The sequence below is a fragment of the Rhinatrema bivittatum genome, chromosome 2 (genome assembly GCF_901001135.1).
Source record: "Rhinatrema bivittatum chromosome 2, aRhiBiv1.1, whole genome shotgun sequence".
Taxonomy (NCBI): domain Eukaryota; kingdom Metazoa; phylum Chordata; class Amphibia; order Gymnophiona; family Rhinatrematidae; genus Rhinatrema; species Rhinatrema bivittatum.
Window position 1 is genome coordinate 26,880,072 of NC_042616.1, and position 27,960 is coordinate 26,908,031.

A 27,960-nucleotide genomic window follows, 5' to 3' on the forward strand; every position below is an offset into this window, starting at 1 on the left:
AATGTCCAAAGTGAAATAAAGAAAGGAATCTGTCCTAATCCATCCTTCTTGTCATGGGTGTAAATAAAGGATTTTATTTTTGGCATAACTGGGGGGGGGGTGCAGTGGACTGAATATCTCCCCCTTGTTAGCTCTGCTCCTGACTGAGAATGGAGGGATTCAGCTGAAATGTGCAGGATCCGCTCCTCTGCTGTCAGTGCTGGGCGGGAGCAGTAGGTGGCAGCAGTCAGAGGCTCCTCTCCCCCAATCTCCCTCCTACCTCCCTCTCTCCTGATTCAGATTCAAATAACTTTTCTGGCACTGACGGTTTCACAAGGGCTTCCCCTCTCCCTGCTCTGGAGCACAGGGCTTTGACTTTCTCTTTCTCAGCCCGATCTCTCTCTGATGCTGACGATGGGGAATAGAAAGGGGAAGTCTCCCGGCGCCGGCAGGAAGGGGCCCGCTCCCTCCTCGGTGCAGCCTCTGGCAGAGCCCCCGGGGGCAGGGCGGGCTCTGGATCCCCTGCAGCCCAGGACCTTGGGCTCTCTGTGGATGGTTCTGGTGCGGCTGGAAGCCACAATGAGCAGCAAGTTGGAAAGGATTCAAGGGGAAATCTCCTCGCTGGAGCTGCGCTCAGGGACCCAGGAGAAGGAAATCTCTGCTCAGGCGAAGCGGCTGCAGGCGCTGGAGAACAAGGTGGGACGTTTCCTCCCTCATCCCTCTGCCTCCCGCAAGGAGAAGCTTGCACTTACAAGGGAAAATCCTGCAAAACATCTTAGGGGCCGATGCAATAAGACGCGCAGTACAATGGGCGCTCATATTGAGTGCCCGTTCTTCTAAGACGCGCACAACCACCTCTCCTGGGTGCCCTGTACTGTATTATAATGAGCAGCCGCGTTCTAGGGAGAAATAGCGCATCCCTAGTGCTCAAATGAATCAGATGCCCAGGAGACCTGGCTGAGCACACTTGCATTAGCCACCAGATGTAGTAGTCCTTAGTCCTGCAATAGTAGCCAGAGCAAGCCCAAGCTACAGATCACAGCACCCGATGAAAAACAGCTCCAAATCCTAGAGGCATTTTTTTTCATTACTGGTAGTGGTCAGAGCCTCATTTTAATGCAGAAGCAGAGGTGATGCCTCCCACCCAATAAATGGGCTGATACAGTACACTACGCTCCAACGGAGCGCACTGTTACCCCGCCATTGGACGCGGGTTTTCCCTTATTTAGTAAGGGTCCGAAAATGCGCGTCCAATCCCCCGAACCTAATAGGGCCATCAACATGCAAATGCATGTTGATGGCCCTATTAGGTATTCCCGCGCGATTCAGAAAACAAAATGTGCAGCCAAGCCGCACGTTTTGCTTTCAGAAATTAGCACCTACCCAAAGGTCGGCGCTAATTTCTTCGGGCACCGGGAAAGTGCACAGAAAAGCAGTAAAAACTGCTTTTCTGTGCACCCTCCGACTGAATATCACGGCGATATTAAGTCAGAGGTCCTGAAACTTTCCAAAAGTAAAAAAAATAAAAATAAAAATTTGAAGTCCACCCGCGGCTATCGGGTCGAAAACCAGACACTCAGTTTTGCCGGTGTCTGGTTTCTGAGCCTGTGGCTGTCAGCGGGCTTGAGAACCGACGCCGGCAAAATTGACCGTCGGCTGTCAAACCCGCTGACAGCCGCTGCGCCGGTCCAAAAGGAGGTGCTAGGGTCGCGCTAGTGTCCCTAGCGCCTCCTTTTACCTGGTTTTACCGCCGGGCCTAATTAGCATACTGAATTGCGCTCACAGGAGAGTGGGTTTTCGCCCGCTCTCCCGTGGACTTTACTGAATCGTCCCATTAGTGAGTTTCGGGTCAGCCTGGCAGAGCTTCCAGCACAGAAACATGCATGGCACACACGCCAAGAACACATGCTACTCAGATCCTCCCTGGGCTGGCATGTTCCAGTTCATTAATCCCGCCAGGGAACTGCCAAGGGGCTGGTAAGAGGGTGGAAACAGGATTAGTGAGGGAGGAGGGGCTGTCCTTTGCTACCACCAGGTTCAACGTCTCTTGGGTTTCTTCATTGCTTGTCACTTCAGGTATGACTTAATGCCAGCTCCAGGGCAGGCATTAAATTTGGTGTGTTAAAAAGGGTGCGTCGGGTTACCAGCAAAATTTTTTTTTTTTTTTTGCACCGGCGGGGGTGGGGTATAGCTAATAGCCTCGTCTAAATGGCATTTACATTTGATGAGATTATCTAAGCGTTTGGACTCACTAATCTCTCTTTATTACATTGGATGTTAGTCTAGCGCAGCGCTTCTCAACCGGTGTGTCGCCAAGCACCGGCAGGTGCGTTGCGTGCTCCCGGTCTCTCCCGCTGCTCTTCCTTCCCTGCTGCCGTTGCCACCGGGCTATTGGTACGTTGAAGCCCAGTGGGAACGGCAGCGGTGCTAGAAGCAGTGGAACCTGCGGCTGGCCTTTTCTTCCCGCTACTGATGCAATTAATAGCAGTGGCTATTCCCTAAGTAAAAAGAATTTTCTCCGATTAGTCTTAAATGTGCTACTTGCTAACTTCATGGAGTGCCCCCTAGTCTTTCTATTATTCGAAAGTGAAAATAACCAAGTCACATCTACTAGTTCAAGACCTCTCATGATCTTAAAGACCTCTATCATATCCCCCCTCAGCCGTCTCTTCTCCAAGCTGAACAGCCCTAACCTCTTCAGCCTTTCCTCATAGGGGAGCTGTTCCATCCCCTTTATCATTTTGGTTGCCCTTCTCTGTACCTTCTCCATCGCAACTATATCTTTTTTGAGATGCGGCGACCAGAATTGTACACAGTATTCAAGGTGTGGTCTCACCATGGAGCGATACAGAGGCATTATGACATTTTCCATTCTATTAACCATTCCCTTCCTATTAATTCCTAACATTCTGTTTGCTTTTTTGACTGCCGCAGCACACTGAGCCGACAATTTTAAAGTATTATCCACTATGACGCCTAGATCTCTTTCCTGGGTGGTAGCACCTAATATGGAACCTAACATCGTGTAACTATAGCAAGGGTTATTTTTCCCTATATGCATCACCTTGCACTTGTCCACATTAAATGTCATCTGCCATTTGGATGCCCAATCTTCCAGTCTTGCAAGGTCCTCCTGTAATGTATCACAATCCGCTTGTGATTTAACTACTCTGAATAATTTTGTATCATCAGCAAATTTAATAACCTCACTCGTCATATTTCTTTCCAGATCATTTATATTTATATATATATATATATATATATATATATATATATATATATATATATATATATATATTGAAAAACACCGGTCCAAGTACAGATCCCTGAGGCACTCCACTCTTTACCCTTTTCCACTGAGAAAATTGACCATTTAATCCTGCTCTCTGTTTCCTGTCTTTTAACCAGTTTGTAATCCACGAAAGGACATCGCCACCTATCCCATGACTTTTTAGTTTTCATAGAAGCCTCTCATGAGGGACTTTGTCAAACGCCTTCTGAAAATCCAAATACACTACATCTACCGGTTCACCTTTATCCACATGTTTATTAACCCCTTAAAAAAAAATGAAGCAGATTTGTTAGGCAAGACTCAGCTCATAGTTATACTCTGGAATTCATTGCCAGAGGCTGTGGTTAGTGCAGTTAGTGTAACTGGCTTTAAAAAAGGTTTAAATAAGTTCCTAGAGGAAAAATCCATAAACTGCTATGAATTAATAAGCAATAATAGCTTGAGATTTATTTAATGTTTCTACTTACCAGGTATTTGTGTCTTGGATTGGTCACTGTTGGAAACAGGATACTGGGCTTGATGAACCTTTGATATGAGCCAGAAAGGCATATCTTATGTTCTTATGGAGTTACAAGATTTCAAATTCTTCCCATCAACTGCTAAATACGAGCAAAAAATATCTTAATGTCTGTATGAATAGGCCAGAAATTTAAAAATAAGATGAGAGAGTTAGAATGTGTAGCACTAAATGAAGAGGTAGACATAATTGTTATTTCAGAGACCTGATAGGAGGATAACTAATGGGACTGTGTAATACCAGGGTACAAATTATATTGCAATAAAAAGGTGGATCAGATTGGCGGGTGAGTGTGGCATTGTTATGTTAAGAATGGCATAGAGTCAAACAGGATAAAGATCCTGCAGAAATCTGAATGCACTGTGGAATCTTTATGGAGAGAAATTACATGTGTGATGGGGAAGAGTATGGTGGTAGGTTATACTACTGACCTTGAACAGACAAAAATGAAATGCTAACAGAAAACTAGAGGCTAACAAATTTGGCATCCCAGTAATAATGGGAGATTGCAGTTACTGACTGGGTGAATGTAACATCAGGGCAGTCTAGGAAGATGAAGTTTCTAGATTAAATAAATGACTTTCATGTCATAGCTGGTACAGGAACAAATGAGAGAGGGGAACTGTTTTAGACTTCATCTTTAGTTGAACACAGGATTTGGTGCAAGAGGCAACGGTAGTGGAGCCACTTGGGAATAGTGATCATGGCATGATCAAATTTGACTTAAAACAAGAGGGTTTACATCAAAGAAAACTGCTGCTCTAGCATTCAACTTTGAAACAGGAGACTAAGATAAAATGAGGAAAATAGAAAAAAAAACTGAGATGCCACTGAAAGGTTGAGTTTACGGCAGGCATGCACATTGTTTAAAAGTATCATATTGGAATCCGATCAAATGTATTCCATGTATTAAAAATGGCAGAAGGAAGGCCCAGTGACTACCCACATGATTAAAAGGTGGGATGAAAGAGGCTATTATAGCCCAGAGAACTTATTTAAAAAAATGGAGAGTATCCAAATGAAGAGACTAAGAAAAAGCATATGCACTGGCAAATTAGATGCAAACAGTAATGAAGCAGGCAAAAACAGAATTTGGAAAGAAGCTTGCAGTGGAGGTAAGTGCATACATTTTTTTTCAATAACATCTGAAGCAGAAAGCCTGTGAGGGAGTTGTTTTTGGACCATTATATGATCGAGGGGTAAAAGGGGCTCTTGGGGAAGACATGGACATAGCGAAAAGATTAAATTAATTCTTTGCTTCAATGTTTATTGAGGAGGATGTTTGGGAGATACCTGTGCTGGAAACTATATTTAATGGCAATGATTCGGAGGAATTGTAATAAACCAATGGGAACCTGAAAAATGTAAGATGGTAAATTGATAAACTAAAGAGTATCAAGTCACCTGAACTAGAAGAACATAAGGCTTGCCATACTGGGTCAGACCAAGGGTTCATGAAGCTCAGTATCCTGTTTCCAACAGTGGCCAAGCCAGATCACAAGTACCTGGCAGGATCTCAAGGGGTAGGTAGAGTCCATGCTGCTTATTCCAAGAATAAGAAGTGGATTTCTGCAACTCTACCTTAATAATTGTTAATGGACTTTTCCTTCAGGAAGTTATCCAAACCATTTTTAAACACAGCTATGCTAACGGTTTTCTCCATATCCTCTGGCAACAAATTCCAGAGCTTAATTATTCGTTGAGTAAAAAAATATTTTCTCTTATTAGTTTTAATTGTATTACCTAGTAACTTCATTGAGTGTCCCCTGGTCTTTGTACTTTTTGAAAGAGTAAATGACTGACTGATTAACGTTTACTCATTCCATTCCCTTCATTATTTTATAGACTTCTATCATATCGCTTCTTATCTGTCTCCTCTCCAAGCTGAAGAGCCCTAACCTCTTAAGTCTTTCCTCATAGGGGATTTGTTCCATCCTTTTTACATTCTGGTTGCCCTTCTCTTTACCGTTTCTAATTCTGCTATATCCTTTTTGAGACATAGTGGCCAGAACTGCACAAAATACTCAAGGTAAGGTTGCACCATGGAGAGATAGAGGTGGTGATCTCAGTTTTTCATTCAACACACAGTTAAGACTTGGACTTCATTGCTGGAGGATGAGGTAAAGGCAGTCAGTGTAGCGAAGAGCTTCCCAAATGGGGTCACAAAACCTCCAGCCGGGGTCACATGCCTCAAAGGGCAGTCCTCTCCAGAAATCACCAGCATAAGAACATAAGAAAATGCCATACTGGGTCAGACCAAGGGTCCATCAAGCCCAGCATCCTGTTTCCAACAGTGGCCAATCCAGGCCATAAGAACCTGGCAAGTACCCAAAAACTAAGTCTATTCCATGTAACCATTGCTAATGGCAGTGGCTATTCTCTAAGTGAACTTAATAGCAGGTAATGGACTTCTCCTCCAAGAACTTATCCAATCCTTTTTTAAACACAGCTATACTAACTGCACGAACCACATTCTCTGGCAACAAATTCCAGAGTTTAATTGTGCGTTGAGTAAAAAAGAACTTTCTCCGATTAGTTTTAAATGTGCCCCATGCTAACTTCATGGAGTGCCCCCTAGTCTTTCTATTATCCGAAAGAGTAAATAACCGATTCACATCTACCCGTTCTAGACCTCTCATGATTTTAAACACCTCTATCATATCCCCCCTCAGTCGTCTCTTCTCCAAGCTGAAAAGTCCTAACCTCTTTAGTCTTTCCTCATAGGGGAGTTGTTCCATTCCCCTTATCTTTTTGGTAGCCCTTCTCTGTACCTTCTCCATCGCAATTATATCTTTTTTGAGATGCGGCGACCAGAATTGTACACAGTATTCAAGGTGCGGTCTCACCATGGAGCGATACAGAGGCATTATGACATTTTCCGTTTTATTCATCATTCCTTTTCTAATAATTTCCAACATTCTGTTTGCTTTTTTGACTGCCGCAGCACACTGAACCGACGATTTCAATGTGTTATCCACTATGACACCTAGATCTCTTTCTTGGGTTGTAGCACCTAATATGGAACCCAACATCGTGTAATTATAGCATGGGTTATTTTTCCCTATATGCATCACCTTGCACTTATCCACATTAAATTTCATCTGCCATTTGGATGCCCAATTTTCCAGTCTCACAAGGTCTTCCTGCAATTTATCACAATCTGCTTGTGATTTAACTACTCTGAACAATTTTGTGTCATCTGCAAATTTGATTATCTCACTTGTCGTATTTCTTTCCAGATCATTTATAAATATATTGAACAGTAAGGGTCCCAATACAGATCCCTGAGGCACTCCACTGTCCACTCCCTTCCACTGAGAAAATTGCCCATTTAATCCTACTCTCTGTTTCCTGTCTTTTAGCCAGTTTGCAATCCACGAATGGACATCGCCACCTATCCCATGACTTTTTACTTTTCCTAGAAGCCTCTCATGAGGAACTTTGTCAAACGCCTTCTGAAAATCCAAGTACACTACATCTACCGGTTCACCTTTATCCACATGTTTATTAACTCCTTCAAAAAAGTAAAGCAGATTTGTGAGGCAAGACTTGCCTTGGGTAAAGCCATGCTGACTTTGTTCCATTAAACCATGTCTTTCTATATGTTCTGTGATTTTGATGTTTAGAACACTTTCCACTATTTTTCCTGGCACTGAAGTCAGGCTAACCAGTCTGTAGTTTCCCGGATCGCCCCTGGAGCCCTTTTTAAATATTGGGGTTACATTTGCTATCCTCCAGTCTTCAGGTACAATGGATGATTTTAATGATAAGTTACAAATTTTTACTAATAGGTCTGAAATTTCATTTTTTAGTTCCTTCAGAACTCTGGGGTGTATACCATCCGGTCCAGGTGATTTACTACTCTTCAGTTTGTCAATCAGGCCTACCACATCTTCTAGGTTCACCGTGATTTGATTCAGTCCATCTGAATCATTACCCATGAAAACCTTCTCCATTACGGGTACCTCCCCAACATCCTCTTCAGTAAACACCGAAGCAAAGAAATCATTTAATCTTTCCGCGATGGCTTTATCTTCTCTAAGTGCCCCTTTAACCCCTCAATCAGCATGGGATCTTCGAGATAGCATGCCCTCTCGGGTCCTGCAATGGTCCCACCCTCGCTTGAGTTTCCACGTTAACCGGAAGCCATGTGTGAGGAGGGGCTGGGACCACTGCAGGGCCTGCGAGCTTTTACTGGCTCACAGATTCTGTGCTGACTTTCATTATTAAAGCTGCTACCAGTTGCAGATCACATAAGGCATTGGACCAGCCATTGGGGAAGAGTGGGCAGAGTGTGTACAGGTCTGTGCAGGTTGTCCCTTCTTCTCTATCCTCTCCTATCACTGAACTTACCTAAGAGAAAAATGTTGCCCCTGTCATCAGCCTGCCCTCTCTTCCCGTTAGCTGTCATCCACTTATCGCCTGAGGCCCAAAGGAAAATGTTGCTGCTGATGCTAGTCAAGGAGCTGTGTGGATGGGGGCTGTTTTGAAAGGAGGGATCAGATACAGGAAGGGTTTCAGGGTTGGATCAGTGGGAGAGGGATGCAAGAGAGGAGCTAAGGGTGAGAGTATCAACTGGGAAGGTATGTGAGAAAAGAGAGAGGGAGGGGATGACAGATGATCAACTGGGGTTACAAAAATGGCTTGGAAGTGAGAGAGGTTCAGTGGGGAGGATGTAAAAAGCTGGAGTGGGTGAGTGAGTGGCTGGGCTGGGAAGGGGAGAGGAACTGGGGGATGTAAGAGGGGATCAGCTGGAGGGGCAGAGGTTGAGAGACCCTCTGGAGGGGGATAAAGGTTATCAGTTTGGAGTGCAGGAATGGTGAGTGGAGGGACTGTTGGAGGTGAACTACACCCTTGCTAATTAGGTTTGATTGTCCTCTGGGGTCGTGTGAATTTTCAAGTGTCACATTGGCTAAAAGTTTGGGAAGCCCTGGTGGAGAGTGATTTAAAAAAAAAAAAAGTTATTAACCAAGTAATCATGGGGAAATCCACTGCTTATCCCTTGCCATAAGTAGAATGGAATTTATCAGTTGTTTAGGATCTGCACATGGGAGGAGCAAGCCTGGTTGTTCCTGGGAAAGAGAAGTTTTAGCGACTCTTCTTCCATGATAAAATGTTAGCAGAATAAAGCCAGCTGAAATATGCATTCTACACATCTGACTGTTTCTGGCTTTTGATTTACATTAGGTACCGGTGACATTTGAGGACATCTCTGTCTCTTTCTCCCAAGAGGAATGGGAGTATTTAGATGAAGGGCAGAAGGAGCTTTACAGGGAGGTGATGAAGGAGAATTATGAGACCCTGAGCTCTCTAGGTAAGGACTTTATTATCTGTATTTTTAGCAGACACAGAAGATGATTTATTGAAGGTCATTTGTGAATTCTTTCCTGGGTCAACTGCACACCAGAAATTTTCAAAAACAATAAAGACCACTCCTAGCTCTGCAGGATTATCAGAACCATTGGATCAAGTTGTGCATCTTCTAGGTCTCCTCCTCTTTAAATCATCCAGGGTCCTCCTGTCACTCTTCCCCACCCATTCTCTGATTATGGACTACAACCACCTGGCTCTTATGGAAACTCACTAGAGGATATATGACTTGAAGCAGAAGCAATATAAGGGGATTTCCTGGAATCTCTGACCCCAGCTCTGCGTCTGAGCTGATACCTGAGATTTATTGGATCTTTTGACTTCAGACCCCTCCTGGTGGTCAGTCCAAGCTTTTATCCCACCCTTGTATTATGAATGGAGATCTATTTGGGAAAAGCCACAGATACCTTTTAGGCTGATTCAAACTTCAAACCCTGCAGCACCTGCATATTATGGAGCTCATGACTTGCATAAAGAGACTTTGCTTAGAATTGGCTCTGACTTTGAGCTTGGCCACCTGGGCTAGAAATTTGAGAGGATTCCTCCAGAACTTGTTCTTATCCTGAGAGAAGGACAAAGATCTCATAATACCTGAGCAGTAAGGCTTACCCTAGAGAAGATCACAAACAAAATAATTCCCAGATATGACCAGCAGAAGTAACTGAACTCTGGTCTTACCTTTTGAATTTATGAGCAGCAGGGTCTCTGGAACTCTTCCTGACCCTTTGGTATGTTTTGGTGACCTCCAGGATTAAGTACTTCTTCCTAACTCTGGAAGGCACTGAACTGGGGAGAACCCAGCATTAAAGACTTTGGTTTGTATAGTAAGCAGGAGACCTGACTCCCTCCCTTCATGACACAAGCGGATATGGAGAAATAGGGAGTTAGGTCACACCATCGCTGGAGCACAGTCTAACATTGGAGGCAGTGGTCCTACTTCTCCCATGTGACAATATTCCTGCTTGAAACCTGGGGCCTTGGAGGCCTCATTCATGGATCTCTGCTGGAGACTCCTTAATACAGGACTTTAACATCCATTCAATGGAAAAACTGCACTCTTGAGTGCAGAGAAATAATCTACCAAAATACCACAGAAGAGCATGAATAAATATAATGTGAAAATCGAATGTTCTTTGTAACCATGTGGATATTGGGCCCAGCGCAGCACTGGTTATCTCCTGATTAAGAGGTGGTAAATAGTACTGAATGAAGGTTATGGTTTATAGATTCCCTAATGATAGCTCTGCTGACCGTACCCACACCTGACCAATGCCCAAAGGCTGAGAATTGACATTTCATCAGTTCTCATGCTATACCTGGTGCATGTGAGATGGATCCAATCTGGGAGAGATTTGTGGAGATCTACTGAGGAGAACACAGAATGTGTAGCACCTGATAAATATTCAGCAGCTATTCAGATGAGCCAGTTAGAAAGATAAACATATCTGACTAACTTGGCTGGGATATTCAGTGGTATTGCTGTGCCGCTGGATATACCCAGCTAGCAGTTTTAAAGTTAGCTGGATCTAGCTAACTTAGCCAGATAAGTGTAGATATGTTTGCTTAATAAGTAGCTCTGCCCAGGAATGCCTCCGTCTAACTCCGCCACCTACCCTGATAAAAAGTTATTTAAATAAATGCCAGCCGCCGAACATGGAAAATGTTAAATTGGCTCCACTTAGCCAGATAAGTCTGAACTTATCCAGCTAAATGGCACTGAATATCAGCCTCTTAGTTTTTATGATATATTATTTATTTACACCTTCTTATATTCCACTGATTCCAATAATTGTTCAATGCTGATTAAAATATATTACATCCATAATTAAAAAAACCAAAACAGTACATAAATTATCCAACAAAATGCAAATAGATTATGAAGGTATAGACTCTGCAGCATTCTTGTTGACCTCTCACTACCTCTCCTGTCTCTCGCCTCTGGAGATTCTCTCTCTAGAACAGAAAGCAAGTAAGCAGTGTTTTTCGTAGCTAGAAGGATGAATTAGCCATTATACCATCTGGCAGCACTGAATGGACTCATTTCTCCAAGAATGTGTGGGAGTTCCCATGTGGGTTTTGCCTTGTGATCTTCCTCAGTATATGTCTGAGCTAAATCTAGTCGACTCTTCAGGGGAGTGGGCGGGTATTCCATGACTAATTCATTCTGCTATCTGTGGAAAACACCATTTGCAGTAAGCAAACTTGCTTTTTCCGTCGATAAGCATTATGAATTAGCCATTACATATGGAGAGTCTCAAGTTGAGGATTGCACTGGAGCGTTTACTGAAAAGGCAACCCAGATTCCACCTAGGAGAGTCGTCTACTGCGAGAACAGATTAAGCTAAACTGCCTGTCCAAATTTGCCAGTCCTTGAGAGGTTGTCCAGACATTAATGGGATGTAAAGGTATGAACTGATAACCAGTTTGCAGCTTTGCAGATACCTTCAAGAGGCACTTTCGTAGATGAGTATTGGAAGAGGCCATAGCTCTCACCTGATGAGCTTTGACAGAGTTTCTGACCTGTAGACTTGCTAAGATGTAGCAGTGCTGAATGCATTCTGCTATCCATTTGGACATTGTACCTTTTGGTGGGTGACTGGCATCCCTAGTCTGTTAAGGTCGTATGACTTGAACAACTGAGAAGATGACAATGTGACTGAGTTTGTTTTTTGTAATAATCCAAGGCTTTTTTGCAGTCCAAGGTATGAAGAGTTATTTCTCCTTCATGGGCATTAGGTCTTAGAAAGAAGGTAGGTAAGATGATGGATTGATTGATTTGAAAAGCTGAGGCAACCTTTTGGCAGAAACTTCTGATGAGTACAGAGCACCACCCTGTTGTGGACGAACTGCTTGTACGATGCACAGTGAATGAGCTTGGAGTTTGCTGACTTTTCTAGCTGATGTAACGGTTACCAGGAACAGTACTCTCCATGTCAAGAATTTAAGGGAAGATGACTCCAACAGTTTGAAAGGAGGCTTTGAGTTGAAAAAGGACAACATTCAAATCTCATGGAACCAGCAGTCTTTGCACTGGAGGTTTCATATGCCATGGCTTTCTCATGAATTTAGATATGAGTGAATGAGTAAAAATTGGTTTACTTTCCACTAGAACATGGTATGCTGCATGGGCTCTGATGTACATGATGTGCATGAACTGAAGATGTGGCAATATCCGAATCAGAAAGGCAGAGTATTTACCTTAGCAAATGCTTAGTTCACAAGAGAATGGCTCTAAAGTGTTTTGTGAGCACCGCCTGGAATATCTGTTCTAATTGAAGGCATAATTTAGTCTAGTTGATGGCTTCCTGAGCACGAATAGTATGTCTACTATTTCTCTGGGTAAATTGAGATTCACAATTATCGAGAGCTCAAGATCCAAGCCATTAGATTGAGGGCTGGGAAGACTGGGATGATAAAGCGTCTCTTCAGCTTGAGTTCACAATGCAGGATGTATTCCCAGATGTACAGGAGGACTGCTGGAAAGTTAACTAGAGATGCACACCATATTTGTTTCGGCCAGGCTGGAGCTATGAGAATCTGATGAGTGTAATTTGATAGATGCCTCTGTATCATTCTGGTGATCAACGGTATCTGTGGAAAATCGTACAATAGGCTTGTTCCCAGTTGAGTCGAAAACCATACTGAGCTAGCCTGAGATTGCTGGTTAGAACTGAGCAAAATTGATTTTGTTTCCTGTTTTGTTCTGAGGTGAAGAGATCCAGAGATGGTAGACCCCATGTCAAATGTCTGTCTGCTACTGATTTTTGTAGCGTCACTCATGTAGACGAAAAACTCTGCTGAGGTGGTCTGTCAGTGTGTTGGAGATCCCTGGCATATAAATGGCTTGGAATGCAGCTCAATTCTTGGCTTCCCAATCCCATGCCCTCAGTGCTTCTTGTTGACATACTGTTGCGTTCATGCCTGCTTTAGCCCTTGCTCCATCCTCTCTACCTGTGTGGCGACTCCCTCCGTGCCTGATGGATGGCTTAATGCCGCGGCGTCTCCATGCCGCTTCTCCCTGGCATCCCCGGGACGGCTCAACGCTGCGGATCCGCCATGTTCCTGATGATGTAGGGCGCGCGCATGTGCGCTCCGAAGTATGTACCAGCAAGGGCGTGAACCTCAGGAGCGTCCCCCTGTATTGATGTAATTCGCTTCCACCATAAAAGGTCTTTTCTTTTGCTAACAGATCGAGTTGGCAAGGACTCCGCTTGGACTAGCTTCGGCTGTCCAAAGACTACTCTGCACCCAATGGATTGTTTGCGGGATTCCTTCGGACCCGCTTCCCTCTTGCAACATCGCCTCTCCGGACTTAGCAGAGGTACCCGCTCCTCGGGGGCCTCATTCTCTTTCTCTATTTCAGAATACAGAAAGGAACCGGTACTCGCTCCTCGAGGGCCTAGGTTCCTGAAAACTCTGAAGATCCTCCTTGTCCAGAAGCCATTGCATGTACAGACATTGTGAGTTACTATTTCAGATGGTATATAGGAACCGGCACTCGCTCCTCGAGGGCCTATGTTCCTGAACACTCTGAAGATTCTCTATTGACTAGAAGCTATTCCAGATACAGACTATAGTGCGTGATCACCGCTCTCTCAGAGCAGTCCAAAGAACCAGGTACTTGCTCCTCAAGGGCCTAACCCTTTCCAGCTACTGAGCATCTCAAGACCTTATGTGAGTTATCATCTAGTACTGGCTATGTATAACTGTATACCATGTCTATTTACTCTCTACAGTCTCTTTGCAGCTCAGCAACCTTGGAAGCACAGTTCCAGTATCTGAGGGACTTCAGCCCTGCCAGGCAAATCAGCTCACTACTGCCACCTCTGGCGGTTATACTACTTATCTAATAAAGAACTGTCTGTGGTCTGTCTCCATACTCCAGTCTAGCCGGTGGTCCCTCTCAGGACTCCCTCCTGGGGGCGCTGTCATCTGCCATCGGCCCAAGGATTCACCTATTTACCTTCTGTCCAGCTGAGCATCATCTCCAGTACTCTGCTGGTACAGATTGCTAACTCTGCAGTCTACATCATAACATATTGCCATTCCTTAATAGACCCATAGGAGGCAGTTCACTACAGATTGCTACTCCTCCCCTTTGGGGAGAGGATTCTATCAGACTGCTATTCTCATCTGCTAGCTCCTCCCATCCGCATAGCATATCCTACATCAGATTGCGATCTCGCTATCAGAAGTATAACAGATTGCTAACTCCTCCCCTTATAGGAGTGTCCAGCAGCAGATCCCTAACAGATTGCTAACTCGAGCAGCAGATAGACAACACACATAATATTGTGACTTGGTTGTTGGTTTGAATTAGGTTGCATTTTCCCTGAAGAAGTTGCACATACACTGAGAGAGCATATCTTAATGCTCTTAACTTTAAGTAGATCTGACACAGACTTTCCTTGAGACCAAGTGCCCTGGATTCAAAAGGATCCTGTATGAGCCCCCATCCTTTGGTGAAGGCATCAATTGCTAGTGTTACTTGATGAGGGAGCACTCTGAGGGGGCTCATTGATGTCCCCTATGACCCATATTACAGTCGATGGTGGTTGAGTTAGCTTATCCCATTGAGAACTCAGGCCCCATTGAAGGTAATGGATATGGAGGTGGGAGAGCGAGACCACATGGATGGCTGCTGACATGTGTCCTAAGACCATCAACTGTGCTCTGGCTGTTAAGCATGGAGAGTAGAGTAGCTTGTGGATGAGTTTGCGTATGACTTTGGCTCTTTCTGAAGGGCGGAATACTTTCTCCAGTAGAGAGTCTATCCATCCCCTAATAAACTTGAACTTCTGAGTGGGAACTATATTTTATTTCTCAAAATTGACTAGGAAGCCCAATTGTTGAAAAAGACAAATCTGCAGCACCTAACTACCTCTTCTCTCTTCTCTCTCTCTACACCCCTCCTCGTGCATGCCGCTTGTCGGATCAGTCACTCATATCTGTGCCCTTCTCCTCTGCTGCCAATTCCCGACTCCATGCCTTCCACCTGGCTGCACCATGTGCTTGAATTATTCTTCCTGAACTGGTGTGTCATCCTCCCTCTCATGCCATGTTTAAATCCCATCTAAATACCCACCTTTTTGAAACCACTTCTAAATCTTATACCTGATTGTCTGCTTTTAGTCGTTAACTAACTTTCTTTTCTTTTTAACCATTATCTTGCTCTATGAAAAACCCCGTCTCTTGTCCTATTGAATAGGGACTGTCTTTTTGTGCCTTTGTACAGCACTGCGTATGTCGTTCAGCACTATAGAGATGTTAAGTAGTGGTGGTGGTGGTGGTAGTAGTAGTAGTCGTCTTATGCAGGGAACAGAATACTTTCTTTTGCGAACTTGCTGCGACTAGCCAGTCGTATAGGAAAATTTGTATTCAGTGATGCAGATGCTGCTACCACTTGAAGCATTTGTAAAGACTCTCTGAGTTCCAAATAAGCCAAATGAGAGTACCTTCTACTGGCTTACAGAAGAATCCATCTGAAAGCAAAGGTAGCACCAATGAGCAGGGTGAATGTGAATGTGAGGCATCCTCTATGTAAGGGAAAATTGTGCTGAGGGAATTCATTTTGAATTTCTCCCTTGAGTAGATATCTAAGTGTTTGTCTCAAGTCCAGAGTGGACCTCAATTCTCCTAACTTTATGGAAATGAGGAAATATTGGGAGTAGAAGCTCTGTACAGGGATTGGCTGTATTGCTCAATGATGAGGAAGTGATTGGAATTCTAGGTAAAGCTGCAGCAGATGAGAAGAATCTGGCCTGATAGATACATGATTCGGATGGAAGCTTGGTGAAATGCAATTGCTAACCAGACTGCACAGTTTTGAGGATCCAGAGGTCCTTGGTTATCTGACACCACATTTCTAAGAGAGGCTGGATTCTTACCTGTCCCCAACTGGAATGGAGGGTCAAAAATTGGGCACAGGTTTGAGATGAGCCTGCTGTGTGGTTTTCGGTTGATGATGTTTCTGCTGTCGAAGTCTGGCCGAAGTGGCTGATGACATAGGGCTGGAAGAGACAGCAGATAGTACTTGCTGAATAGATCAGTAGGGCTGCTTGTATGAGTAGAAGAAACGTCTTGAAATACAGAGCTGTTCAAGTGGCATCAAGAGAGATTGCACTGCTGCGTTCTGATCTTTATTCTGAGCGACTATTTCTCTGAGATTCTCACCAAACAGTTTGTCACCTAAACAATGTAAGTTAGCCAACTTCTCATGGATATCTTCATGTATGCTGCTTACTCTAAGCTAGACTATACATTGAGCCCTGATTGAGGCTGAGGAGATTCATGAAAATGAATGAAATGATTCATACCCAGATCTGAGAAGGTAAAGGATGCCCTCTTCTGCATCCAGAAGTGGTTGGGAGATAAGTACTGCCTTCCATAGGCTGTAGGAAAGGCTTTAGCATCTGGATGCAGTCGTGAATGTTTTGCACATATAAAATTGGTGGATAATGATGTGAGCAGAAAGCATGGACTTTAAACAACTTTCTTGCTGAAATTGTCAAGAAGTCTATGATCTTTCTCTGGAGATGAGTTTGAGTGAATTCTGATCTTTTTTGTTTTATTCATAGCAGACTTGACCACTACAGACTGGTATGGTAGTTGGATGATGCTGAATCCCGGAGACTTCCAAATTCTGTATTTAAGGTTGTTTCCTCACCATGGGAATTCCAGAAATAGGAGTTTCCCACATCTTCATTTGCTATATATTGAGGATATTGAAAACTTGGAAGGCGGTCAGGATGTCCAGTATTTGAAGTAGACTGAGTAATTCCAAGTGGGGGTCTTTTGTCTTTAAGGACATAGATGCCAAGTGTTGTTCCCATTTATTCCAGAAACTGAGAATGTGAGGTGAGGTGTTGTCAAGAGAGTCCAGAATTAGGTCAGAAGGTATACCTATAGTGTTGTCTTCTGAATTTACGGGTAGAGCTCACTTATCCAGGACTTCAATGATAAACAAGGTGAACCAGGAGGTTCTTCTGGCTGCCCCTGTGTGGTTACACCTCCAACCGACTGCACTCCACTGCTAGAGAGTGTTGTGATAATGAACCCTGAATGATGATGTGTTTATGCTAATAAGTGCAATTGGGACTCTGGTCTGAGGAAGCATCTCATTAATGGTGTAGAGGGGGGGGTTGGATCATTCCTTATCTCTTCTTAGGAGAAACAAAATAATTTCCCATCAGACCTGCATTCTGGTCTAGTGATTGATATGTCCACTGACATGGTGTGGATGGCGGAACCTCCATTTTGGATACTAGGAGAGGTTCCTGCATTTGAATAGGCTGTTTATTAGAAGTGAGCAGAGCTATGGAACATACCAGATCCAGTATTTCCAAGTGAACACCTTCCGATAGCATCCTTGAATGAGGATTCTCGTTATGGAGGGGCAGAAGTGACATGATCTCGTCCGCTGCTTTAAAGAATTGTTGATAGAGCAGCCTGATGGGCCGGGTGATGGAAGTAATGTGTCGATAGCTTTAATTTATTTATATATTTCGGATTTTTATATACCGGCATTCGAGATAGCAATCACATCATGCTGGTTCACATAGAACAGGGGTGCAAAGTAAAACATTAACTATAACAATGGTGCGGAAAAATGCAGTTACATTTAACAGGGAGACTAGAACTTGGCGAAGAAGGAAGAGAAAGGACAGATTATTAATTCAAAAAAGGCTAACGATAGTGGATGGAGTTGAGGGATGACGTTGAGTTGTTAAATCAATTGGAGTCCGGGAATGCTTGTAAGAATATCCAGGTCTTTAGTCTTTTTTTGAAGGTTGATAAGCATGGAGTGTAACACATGGATACTTTAGAACAGGGGTCGGGAACCTATGGCTCGTGAGCCAGATGTGGCTCTTTTGATGGCTGCATCTGGCTCGCAGACAAATCTTTTAATAAAAAAGTAAAAATCTAACAAAACCCCCCACCCTCCTGACAACCCCCAAGACCTCCAAAATTAATTTACTACAACCCCCCACCCTCCTGTCCCCCCCAAGACCTGCCAAAGTCCCTGGTGGTCCAGGAGCGGTCCGGGAGTGATCTCCTGGACTTGGGCTGTCGGCTGCCAGTAGTCAAAATGGCGCCGACGGCCCTTAGCCCCCCTATGTCACTGGGGTCGACCAATGGCGGCAGTAGCCCCTGTGACATAGTAAGGGCAAAGGGCCGTCGGCTGCCAGTAATCAAAATGGCGTCAACGGCCCTTTGCCCTTACTATGTCACAGGGGCTACCGCCGCCATTGATCGACCCCAGTGACATAGGGGGGCTAAGGGCCATCGGCGCCTTTTTGACTACTGACAGCCCAAGTCCAGGAGATCGCTCCCGGACCGCTCCTGGACCCCCGCTGGACCACCAGGGACTTTTGGCAGGTCTTGGGGGTGTCAGGAGGGTGGGGGGTTGTAGTAAATTAATTTTGGAGGTCTTGGGGGGCGTCAGGAGGGTGGGGGTTTTTGTTAGATTTTTACTTTTTTATTAAAGATTTGTCTGCGAGCCCTGGACCCCCGCTGGACCACCAGGGACTTTTGGCAGGTCTTGGGGGAGGGGGGGTCAGGAGGGTGGGGGGTTGTAGTAAATTAATTTGGTAGGTCTTGGGGGGGGGGGGTCAGGAGGGTGGGGGGTTGTAGTTAGTATGGCTCTCATGGAATTACATTTTAAAATTTGTGGCATTCATGGCTCTCTCAGCCAAAAAGTTTCCCGACCCCTGCTTTAGAAGAACATGACTTTGATTTATTTGATAATTCTTTAGTAAGTCATGTCAAGGAAGCCAGTCAAACTGAGGATGTCTCAATGCGAGGATCGATAGTGTTAGGATCACGCTGTGCGTTCTTGCACTGTGCATTCTCAGTTCATGCACTGGAGGACCAGATGCACTGTGCAATTAGTGTGTGGAGGCTTGAAGATGCACCAGTGAAGTGCAGGGTGCAGATATGGTGGGCTTTGGTGCATCGTGCATTCAGAGCATTGGTGTGTGGATGGAGGGCTTTGATGGTCTGTGTGTAGTGTGCCGAGGCACCTTCTGCCGATGGCGCCAGTGATGCCCTGCTTCGATGGTGGCAATGCACCGTACTTGGAGTGCTTGGTTCTTGCGATGCAGGATCTAATGACTAATGACTGCTGCCACTTCTTTGATACAGGGCAGGGACATTTCTCCATCCCATGGCTTTGGCCTGAGCTGATTTGGCAATCTTTGAGAAGCTCCTGCTCCACTCTGTTCCTGGTGAGGTAGACTGCACTGCAGGAAGAGGATCTTCTGCAACTCTTAAGAGGTTTATGCAGCTCCTTGTTTGAAATTACCCTGGAATGTTGGAAGTGCAGGGACATCCGTACACAGGCATAGCAATTTTCCTGATTATGATCTGGCCCATGGCACTGATAGCAGAGCTCATGGCCATCGAGGAGTAACATTACCTTGCCACAGATGTAATTTTTAAAACTGCTCAGCAATGGTTTTTTATTTCTGGCCTGCTATGTTGAGGAGGCAAGGCCTCTGGGAAAAGTTTGTTGGTTGTTTGTTTTTTAAAGTACCATTGAAAAATGCTGTTCTGGGTACTGTAGAGGCAGCAAGACAACTCTAAAAGAATATACTGAGGCAGAAATTGCAAATTTTAAAGGTAAGAGAAAAAGTATGAGGAGAAACTGAGTGCACATTTGTGCTTGGACAAAGAATGACTGAGGAGGCTCATGAGGCAATGCCTGCATGGCAAAAAGCTCTGCTAGCTTGGAGAGACAAATCTGTTCGATGTAGCTGGATGATGTCCCCCACAGATCCTGGCTAATTTAGCCTGCTTACTGAGAGAAAGCACAATACTCCTGATGAGGTCTCACCAATGATTCGTAGACAGAAATGTTCTTCTCTTCTGGTTATACTTTTCTCTCTGTCACCTGGCACTCCCCTGACTCTTGCTCACTCCCTTGTGATAATGTTTGGCCAGCATAAGGTCATTTGGTGTGATGACCCTGGGATCCCTCTGCTTTATGGAATAATAGAATCTCGCTGTCCCTCCCCCATCGTGTGCTGCTTCTCTGAGCATTGCCCCTCCGCATTTTCCTGTGAAAGTGAGAGAAATATATCTCACTCCTCTCTCTTTTTTACCCTAGAAACAGGTCATCACAGGGTAAATCCTGATGTATTACTGAGGATTAAACAGGTGGAAGAGCCATATGTCTGGGATTCCCAGGAGTCAGGAGAAAGAGAAGTTACAGGTGAGTAATAATAAATACTGTGCAGAGTATGCTTAGGATGATTTGGAGACAGATCCTGAGAAACTCTTCTGCAGGTTTAGATCTCTTTACTGAGGGGCAGAAGATGTAGTAATTGTTTTATTACTTTATTGAAGTGAGGCAGCAGAGCCATACATTGAGATCTGAGAGGCCCTGCTTAGTAACACACCCCGGGGGTCACAGATACAAATGGGTCCAGTGAGCTGCTGAGAGATTATTCACCTTCGGTTCCTGGTTGCAGCAGATCAGTTTATCGCTCATTATCTCATGCCTCTCCCTTGCATTTCTGTAGCTGAAATGCAGGACTCTATACTTTTTTGCACTGAATGTTGTTAATTTTTCTGCCCAATCTGGGTTGAACTCCAAATAAATTTGGATGTTAGCTGTAGAAATAAGACACATCAATCCCGCTGCTTTTATTATCTTTCCCAATGGCTGCAAATAAATATTAACTAAGACCATAAGAATTTGCCATACTGGATCAGACTAAAGGTCCATCAAGCCCAGTATCCTGTTACCAATAGTGGCCAATCCAGGTCACAAGTGCCTGGCAGGATCCCAAAAGGTTGGTAGATTCCATGCTGCTTATCCCAGGGATTTCCCCAAACAGAACAGTAATATCCTCTTCAGTACCCAATTGATTTCATAATTCAATCTATTTAGTAAGGTGAGCTCTTCATGTTAATCAGTTTTTCTTATAGTTACTGTTTATTATTCTCCACTTATAATTCCCCCTTAAATATTTTGTGTACTTTTAGTCATGAGATAATGATTTCTTTTTTTATTCTGTTTTGCTTTGATAATGTTTTTCTTTTTTCTCATGCGATTTCTGGAAAGCAAAGTTTTTTTTTTACTTTGTATTATGAAAAATGCTTTACAAATAAAGAGGAAAAAAAAGAATCCATCAATATCAATTATTTGTGCCTTAATTCACTTGTCTTTAAACATATGATACTAATACCATATTAGCACAAAGATTCATCCCACTCTTTTCACTTAAACACCAAAGTTGTAATCAATGTTCCCAATATGGCTACGTTTCAAAACTGTATCTTCCTCAGGGGTAATTGCTTTTCCTGTACATACCCAGATCAGTCCAGACCAGTGGGGTTATGCACTCCCACCAGCAGATGGAGTCAGAGAGCAAAGCTTCGAGGCACTGGTATCCAAGTGTGCCACCTGCAGTTCATCAGTATTTCTCTGACTCCAGCAGATGGTGGTCGTGTATACCTGCAGCTCTGTGTGAGACGGATTTTTCTTGCTCCCTGAGGTGCTAGGTTCAGTGTCTGGGCCATCCCTCAGGTAGAGTCGGGCGATGCTGGCCCATGTGGCTCCGGGTTCCCGGATAGCCAGGGGACCGGCTCCCGCAGCAACCCGAAGGCTCCCCCTCAGTGTCTGCAGTTCAGGGAAGTAGCCTCTTTGGAGATTTTTTTTCCTATTATTCTTAGCTTAGGCTTTGTTTTTTTTTCTTTTACTAGAAGTTTTTGTGTAAAAAAAAACCCCAACAAACAGCTCCAAGTTCCCTGTTAACTGCGGCTCCCGGGATAAATCAGTCTGCCCGGTGGCGGAGCTTTCAAAGTAAAGTCTTAAGTCTTGCTGTAGTGTGTGCCTGCTTGGCACCTCCCCCTCCCCTCTGCAGAGTCTCCTCAGTCTGTTTTTTTCCGTGAGACTAACAGCCACGGATTTCTCGGGCTCCTCGAGTGATTTCCTCACAGGAAAATTAAATTGCTTAGAAAAGTGTTTAAAACAGCCTGGTAGGTGGTTAGGATTAACTACCTGAAGAATTTCACCAAATTCTCTTCAAAATGCCTCGACCAGGGTTTAAATTCTGCGAATGCGGAAAGATCATGTCTGTCACAGACAGACATGTTACTTGCTACTTGTACTGGGGCCCCAGCACAATCAATTGACCTGTGCTGCCTGCGGACGGATGTCCTCCAGGGCACAGTGTTGGAGAGCCGCGAAAATTGAACATCTGAGAAGGGCTGCGTCGGGATCTTATGCCCCTTCGGATGACCACTAGGTCCTGTCCAGCACCCCCTCGTGCTTCGAGGGAGTCGGACCAACCACAAGCGGCTTCGGAAGGTGCGCCCGCGTTGAAAGCATTGGCAAAAAAGAAGTCATCAATGCATGGAGCAGGTGACAGAATACTAGCTTCGAGGAAGCCCGCTGAGTTGGCCTGTGTCGATGAGTCTACCGACACCGAAGCACCACCAGCGCACCCATGCAATCGGCACACCAGATGCATCTGAAGAGTCCGGCGCAACTGGTGCGGGAAAGGAGAAGTTATACACCTCAGGAGTGAAACACTCCCATTCCACGCCGAAGCATCGATGCATTTCGGATCCTCATCATCATCTGTCGACGCAGAAGAAAAACACCCGAAGAAACACATCTCTGGGCATAAAAGCCGGAGGGAACCCTCCCCTCTCATCATTGTAGAAGAGGATCTATTGTCTTCCTCTTCTGCGCAGTCATCTCCATCGGACCTGGATGAACCCCTGCCTAAAAAACCACGCAGAGACCCTCTCCTCAGGGATAAATCTGCGGCACATCGACATCCTCCTCTCTCAATAGTTCCTCCGGCTGCACCATCCCAAGGAGCTTTAGCTTCACAGGCGATGTCGCAGATATCACTAATCTTAGCAAAATTCTTGTCCACGGTTGCTGACCAGCATTCCTCAGCACCACAACCTATTCCTCAGGCGCCACTATCCCCGGCTCCTACATCACAGACTCTCTCCCCCACAAGTCGGCTCTCCGGAATCCTCATCCCCTGGGTCTTCTACTGGTTATCCGTCTGACCCTATTGAGGACCAGCCGGAACCGGTATCACCGCCGGAAGACTTGACTTAATCTAAATTTTTAGAAAGAGTAGGTCAAGTACTTACTATAAAGACTAGAAAACTGCCGGACCCTAGAGCGGACGTGCTAGGCCTGCTGAAAGTGTTTGACACTCTGCCGGTGGTGCTTCCCTCGCATGAGGTTCTAGACACCTTAATGAAAAGGGCATGGGACACTCCACTGGCTGGTCCCTCGACAATCCCAGGAAGTCAGAACATCAAGTACCGGATACGACAGATCACAATACTATTCACACATACAACTGCCTCACGCATAAGAACATAAGAAATTGCCATGCTGGGTCAGACCAAGGGTCCATCAAACCCAGCATCCTGTTTCCAACAGAGGTCAAAACCAGGCCACCAGAACCTGGCAGTTACCCAAACACTAAGAAGAACCATGCTACTGATGCAATTAATAGCAGTGGCTATTCCCAAAGTATAATTGTCATGGTTGAATCTGCAATGCAGAAGGAAGGCAAGTCCAGTGCGCACAAATACCTTGTATGCGCATCATCGCGCACCCAAGTACCGAGTGTACAAGCGACGCGCACTGCCACACGCTTACTTTGCCGGGCGCATACCTTTGATCTGGGCGCACAACAGCGTGCACACCTCGCTGAGCGCGTACCAATCCTACGTGCAGAACTTCGACACACTGGAGCGCATAACTGTATTTTACGCGCACAAAGCCATGGCAACACCGGAAAAGAAGCTCAAGGCTCAGGGCCTCTGCCCAGCAATGCCACATTAGAGCTGTACAGCATGAGGAGGCCACCGCCGTGTGTATACAGTGCGAGGAGGCCCTGGGGGATCCAGCCCATGGCCCCCCCCCCCCCCCCCAGCCGGTGCCGGGTTCCAGCTCCTCAAACAGTACACTGGAGCCAGTGTCTCCCATTGGGGCTCCCCAGGGACACAGCACCTCTTAATTTAGACCCAGCATCTATCTCCTGGGTGGAATTCTTCAAAGGCCTGCATACCTTCTTCCACATGCAACCTGAGCCTCCGATAATAGGGCCACAACCTCCACCAGGGAAGTGATTCCACCACCCAGAAGCCCCACCTTTGGGGACACGGACAACTCAGATGAGGAATCAGAACCCCTGGAGGAAGGGGAACTCCCTCCAGGGACAGAGCCCCACCGAACTATGAGGCGCTTCTTCACCAAGGACGAGCTTCCAGACCTGGTCACACACAGCTTGAAAGAGCTTGCTATCCCAGGTATGAGTGCCTCGGGGGAACCTACTAAAGGGACTCTGTCAGACCTTCCGTCATTTCCCACTATTACAAGCCGTCCAGCAGCTAATTGATCTGGAATGGGATGCCCCGGAGGCTACGTTCAAAGGGGGGCATGCTCTGGCAGCCATGTACCTTCTGGACCCAGCTGCCAAAGACCTCCTGGCATATCCGAAAGTGGATGCCATGGTCTGCGCGGTTTCGAAGCGCACTATTATCCCAGTGGAGGGAGAAGCAGCACTCAGATGATCAAGACAGACATCTAGCATCCATCCTCAAAAGGAAAATTAGTTTCTTACCTGATAATTTTCGTTCCTGTAGTACCAAGGATCAGTCCAGGACACCTGGGTTGTGACTCCGCACCAGTAGATGGAGACAGACTAAAACTTGTGGGCGGAGCCATATATGTCCCTGTGCCAGTCACAGCCCCTCAGTCTTACGTAATGTCAAAGTAGCATAGGACAGGTAAACTAACTACATAACCCATCCCCAACGGGAGCCATGTCCAAAAAACCCCCTCAAAACGAGAAACAGCAACCAAACAACTCAACGAGCGGACTCTCCGATTCTCCAGAGCAGCTGGGGCGGGATCCTGGACTGATCCTTGGTACTACAGGAACGAAAATTATCAGGTAAGAAACTAATTTTCCTTTCCCTGTTCGTACCAGGATCAGTCCAGGACACCTGGGATGTACCAGAGCTAACTTACCGAGGGTGGGAAGCTGAGAGTCCCGCACGGAGTACCCTCTCTCCAAAACCCCCGGCAGTGTCCTGAACATCCAGCCGGTAATGACGTGTAAAGGTATGCAACGACTTCCAAGTAGCCGCCCTGCAAATCTCTTGGGGGCGACACCTGAGAAGACTCTGCCCCGGAAGCAGCGTGGGCACGGGTAGAATGTGCTCGGAGACCCAGCGGCACAGACTTTCCTCGAACTATGTATGCCGAACCAATGGCCTCCTTGAGCTAGCGCGCAACCGTAGCCCGGGAAGCCGGACCCCCACGCATTGGGCCTGAGAACAAAACAAGAGATGATCCGTGACTCGGAATGGATTGGTGACCTCCAGATAGTGAAGAACCGCCCTCCGGACCTCCAACCTCTGCAACTCCTGCATCTGTGGCAGCGACGCATCGTGAATGGGAAAAGCTGGAAGCTCAATGGACTGATTCACGTGGAACGCCGAAACCACCTTGGGCAAGAAAGAAGGAGTTGCCCGGGTAATGGGCTCAAAAGGAGACGAGCACAACGCGGAGAGTACCCAATTGAGATTCCATGACGGACAGGGATGGCGTAATGGAGGACGAAGATGTTTAGCCCCCCTGAGAAAACGCGCAACATCGGGATGCAGAACCAAGGAGCCCCTGTGCCCCTTGCCCCTCAGACACCTAAGAGCCGCCACCTGGACTCTAAGGGTACTGTACGATAGGCCTTTAGCCAAGCCGGCCTGCAGAAAATGAAAGCATATCGGATACGGGAGCCGCGGTAGGATCCACATTGCGCTCCGCGCACCATTCATCGAAGACTACCCAGACGCGAACATAAGCCATAGAGGTAGACGGCTTTCTGGCCCGCAACAACGTAGCGACTACCGCATCCGAATAACCTTTCCTCTTCAAGCGCTGCCTCTCAAAAGCCATGCTGCGAGACAGAAGTGATCCGCAATCGCCGAACAAACGGGGCCTCGACGGAGGAGGCCCGGCAACCCCTGAAGGCGAAGGGGAGACGCTATCGACAACTGGATGAGGTCTGCGAACCATGGTCGCCGCGGCCATTCTGGCGCTACTAAGATCACACTTGCCGGATGCAATTCGATGCGCCGAAGAATCTTGCCGATCATCGGCCAAGGAGGGAACACGTACAGCAAGACATTCGTCGACCAAGGAAGGACCAACGCGTCGACGCCTTCGGTCCCTCTCTCCCTCCGACGGCTGTAAAACCTGGGCGCCTTGGCCTTCTGCCAGATGGCCATGAGGTCCATATGAGGCGTCCCCCACTTTTGGCAGACGAGATGAAAAGCCTCCGGCGCCAGGTCCCACTCTCTGGGAACCAGATGATGACGGCTGAGAAAATCCGCCTGAACGTTGTCGACCCCGGCAATGTGAGACGCTGCTAGGTCGCTGAGGTTGCGCTCCGCCCAAGCTAGCAAGAGCTGCGCCTCTTCTGCCACGAGAGGACTTCTCGTTCCCCCCTGGCGATTGATGTAGGATACGGTGGTGGCATTATCCGACAACACTCGAACCGCCTTTCCCCGTATCAACGGCAGAAAGGACTGTAGGGCCCAACCCACCGCCCGGGTCTCCAGATGATTGATGGACCACTGAGTCTGGGTCGAGGGCCACCTGCCCAGACAGACTGCTCCCCAGCCGGAGAGACTGGCATCCGTGGTTACCACCGTCCAGTTGGGCACTAGGAGGGACACTCCACAAGTCAAATGGTCTGCCTCTAGCCACCAGCGGAGGCTGGCCCGTGCCTGATCCGTAAGCGGAAGTGGCAGATGAAACTCCTCCGACACCGGCTTCCAACGGGAAAGCAACGCTGATTGCAAAGGACGCAGATGAGCAAAGGCCCAAGGGACCAATGCTAGAGTGGAAGCCATAGAACCCAAAACCGTCAGATAATCGGAGACCAGTGGTAGCCGAAGAGACAACAATCGGCGCACCTGACACTAAAGCTTGCGAACCCTGTCCATAGACAGAAACACTTTGCCCTTCCTGGCATCGAACAGGTACTCCAGAGACTGAGTGGGAACTAGGTGACTCTTGCTGAGGTTCCCCACCCATCCCAGGGATTGCAAGAGGGCGAGAACCCTGTTGACTGCCTGCCGGCACTGAGTCTCGGATTTGGCTCGAATCAGCCAATCGTCCAAGTAGGGGTGTACCAGCAACCCCTCCCTCCGAAGCTGAGCTGCGACCACCACCATCACCTTGGTGAATGTCCGGGGAGCCGTGGCCAGGCCGAAGGGAAGGGCCCGGAACTGATAATGTCGGCCCAGGGTACAGAACCGGAGGAACCGATGGTAGAACGGCTGGATGTCGATATGAAGGTATGCCTCCGTGAAATCCAAGGATGTCAGGAATTCGCCGGGCCAGACCGAGGCAATTACCGACCGAATTGTCTCCATTTTGAAGCGTGGAATGCGAAGGCATCTGTTTACACCTTTCAGATCCAAAATTGGCCTTGCGGTGCCGTCCTTCTTTGGCACGATGAAGTAAATGGAGTAACGGCCGAGGCCCTGCTGCCCTATGGGCACGGGGGAAATTGCTCCTAAGGATTGCAGGCGTTGGAGGGTTCCCCCTTACCGCTGCGCGCTTTATGGAATGCATGATGACACCAGGAACTTGTCGAATGGGGTCCGTGCAAAATCTAACGCGTAACCGTGATTTATCACATCGAGTACCCACTGGTCCGACGTTATTTTGGCCCATTCCTCGGCAAACAACTGCAGCCGAGCTCCCACTTTTGGGACGAACGACCGCAGCTGCTGCGAGGGATGG

At 46.4% G+C, this 27,960-nt stretch overlaps 1 protein-coding gene across 1 annotated transcript in view; it reads left to right on the plus strand.

The window, feature by feature from the left end:
• Positions 1–293: 293 nt before the first annotated feature.
• LOC115083720 (zinc finger protein 271-like) overlaps positions 294–27,960 on the plus strand; it is a 41,744-nt gene continuing 14,077 nt past the window's right edge. Inside the window, 3 exon segments of the mRNA XM_029587706.1 lie at positions 294–675; positions 8,976–9,102; positions 20,266–20,370. Of these exon segments, the coding sequence (XP_029443566.1) occupies positions 385–675; positions 8,976–9,102; positions 20,266–20,370 (523 nt within the window). The 5' untranslated portion in view covers positions 294–384.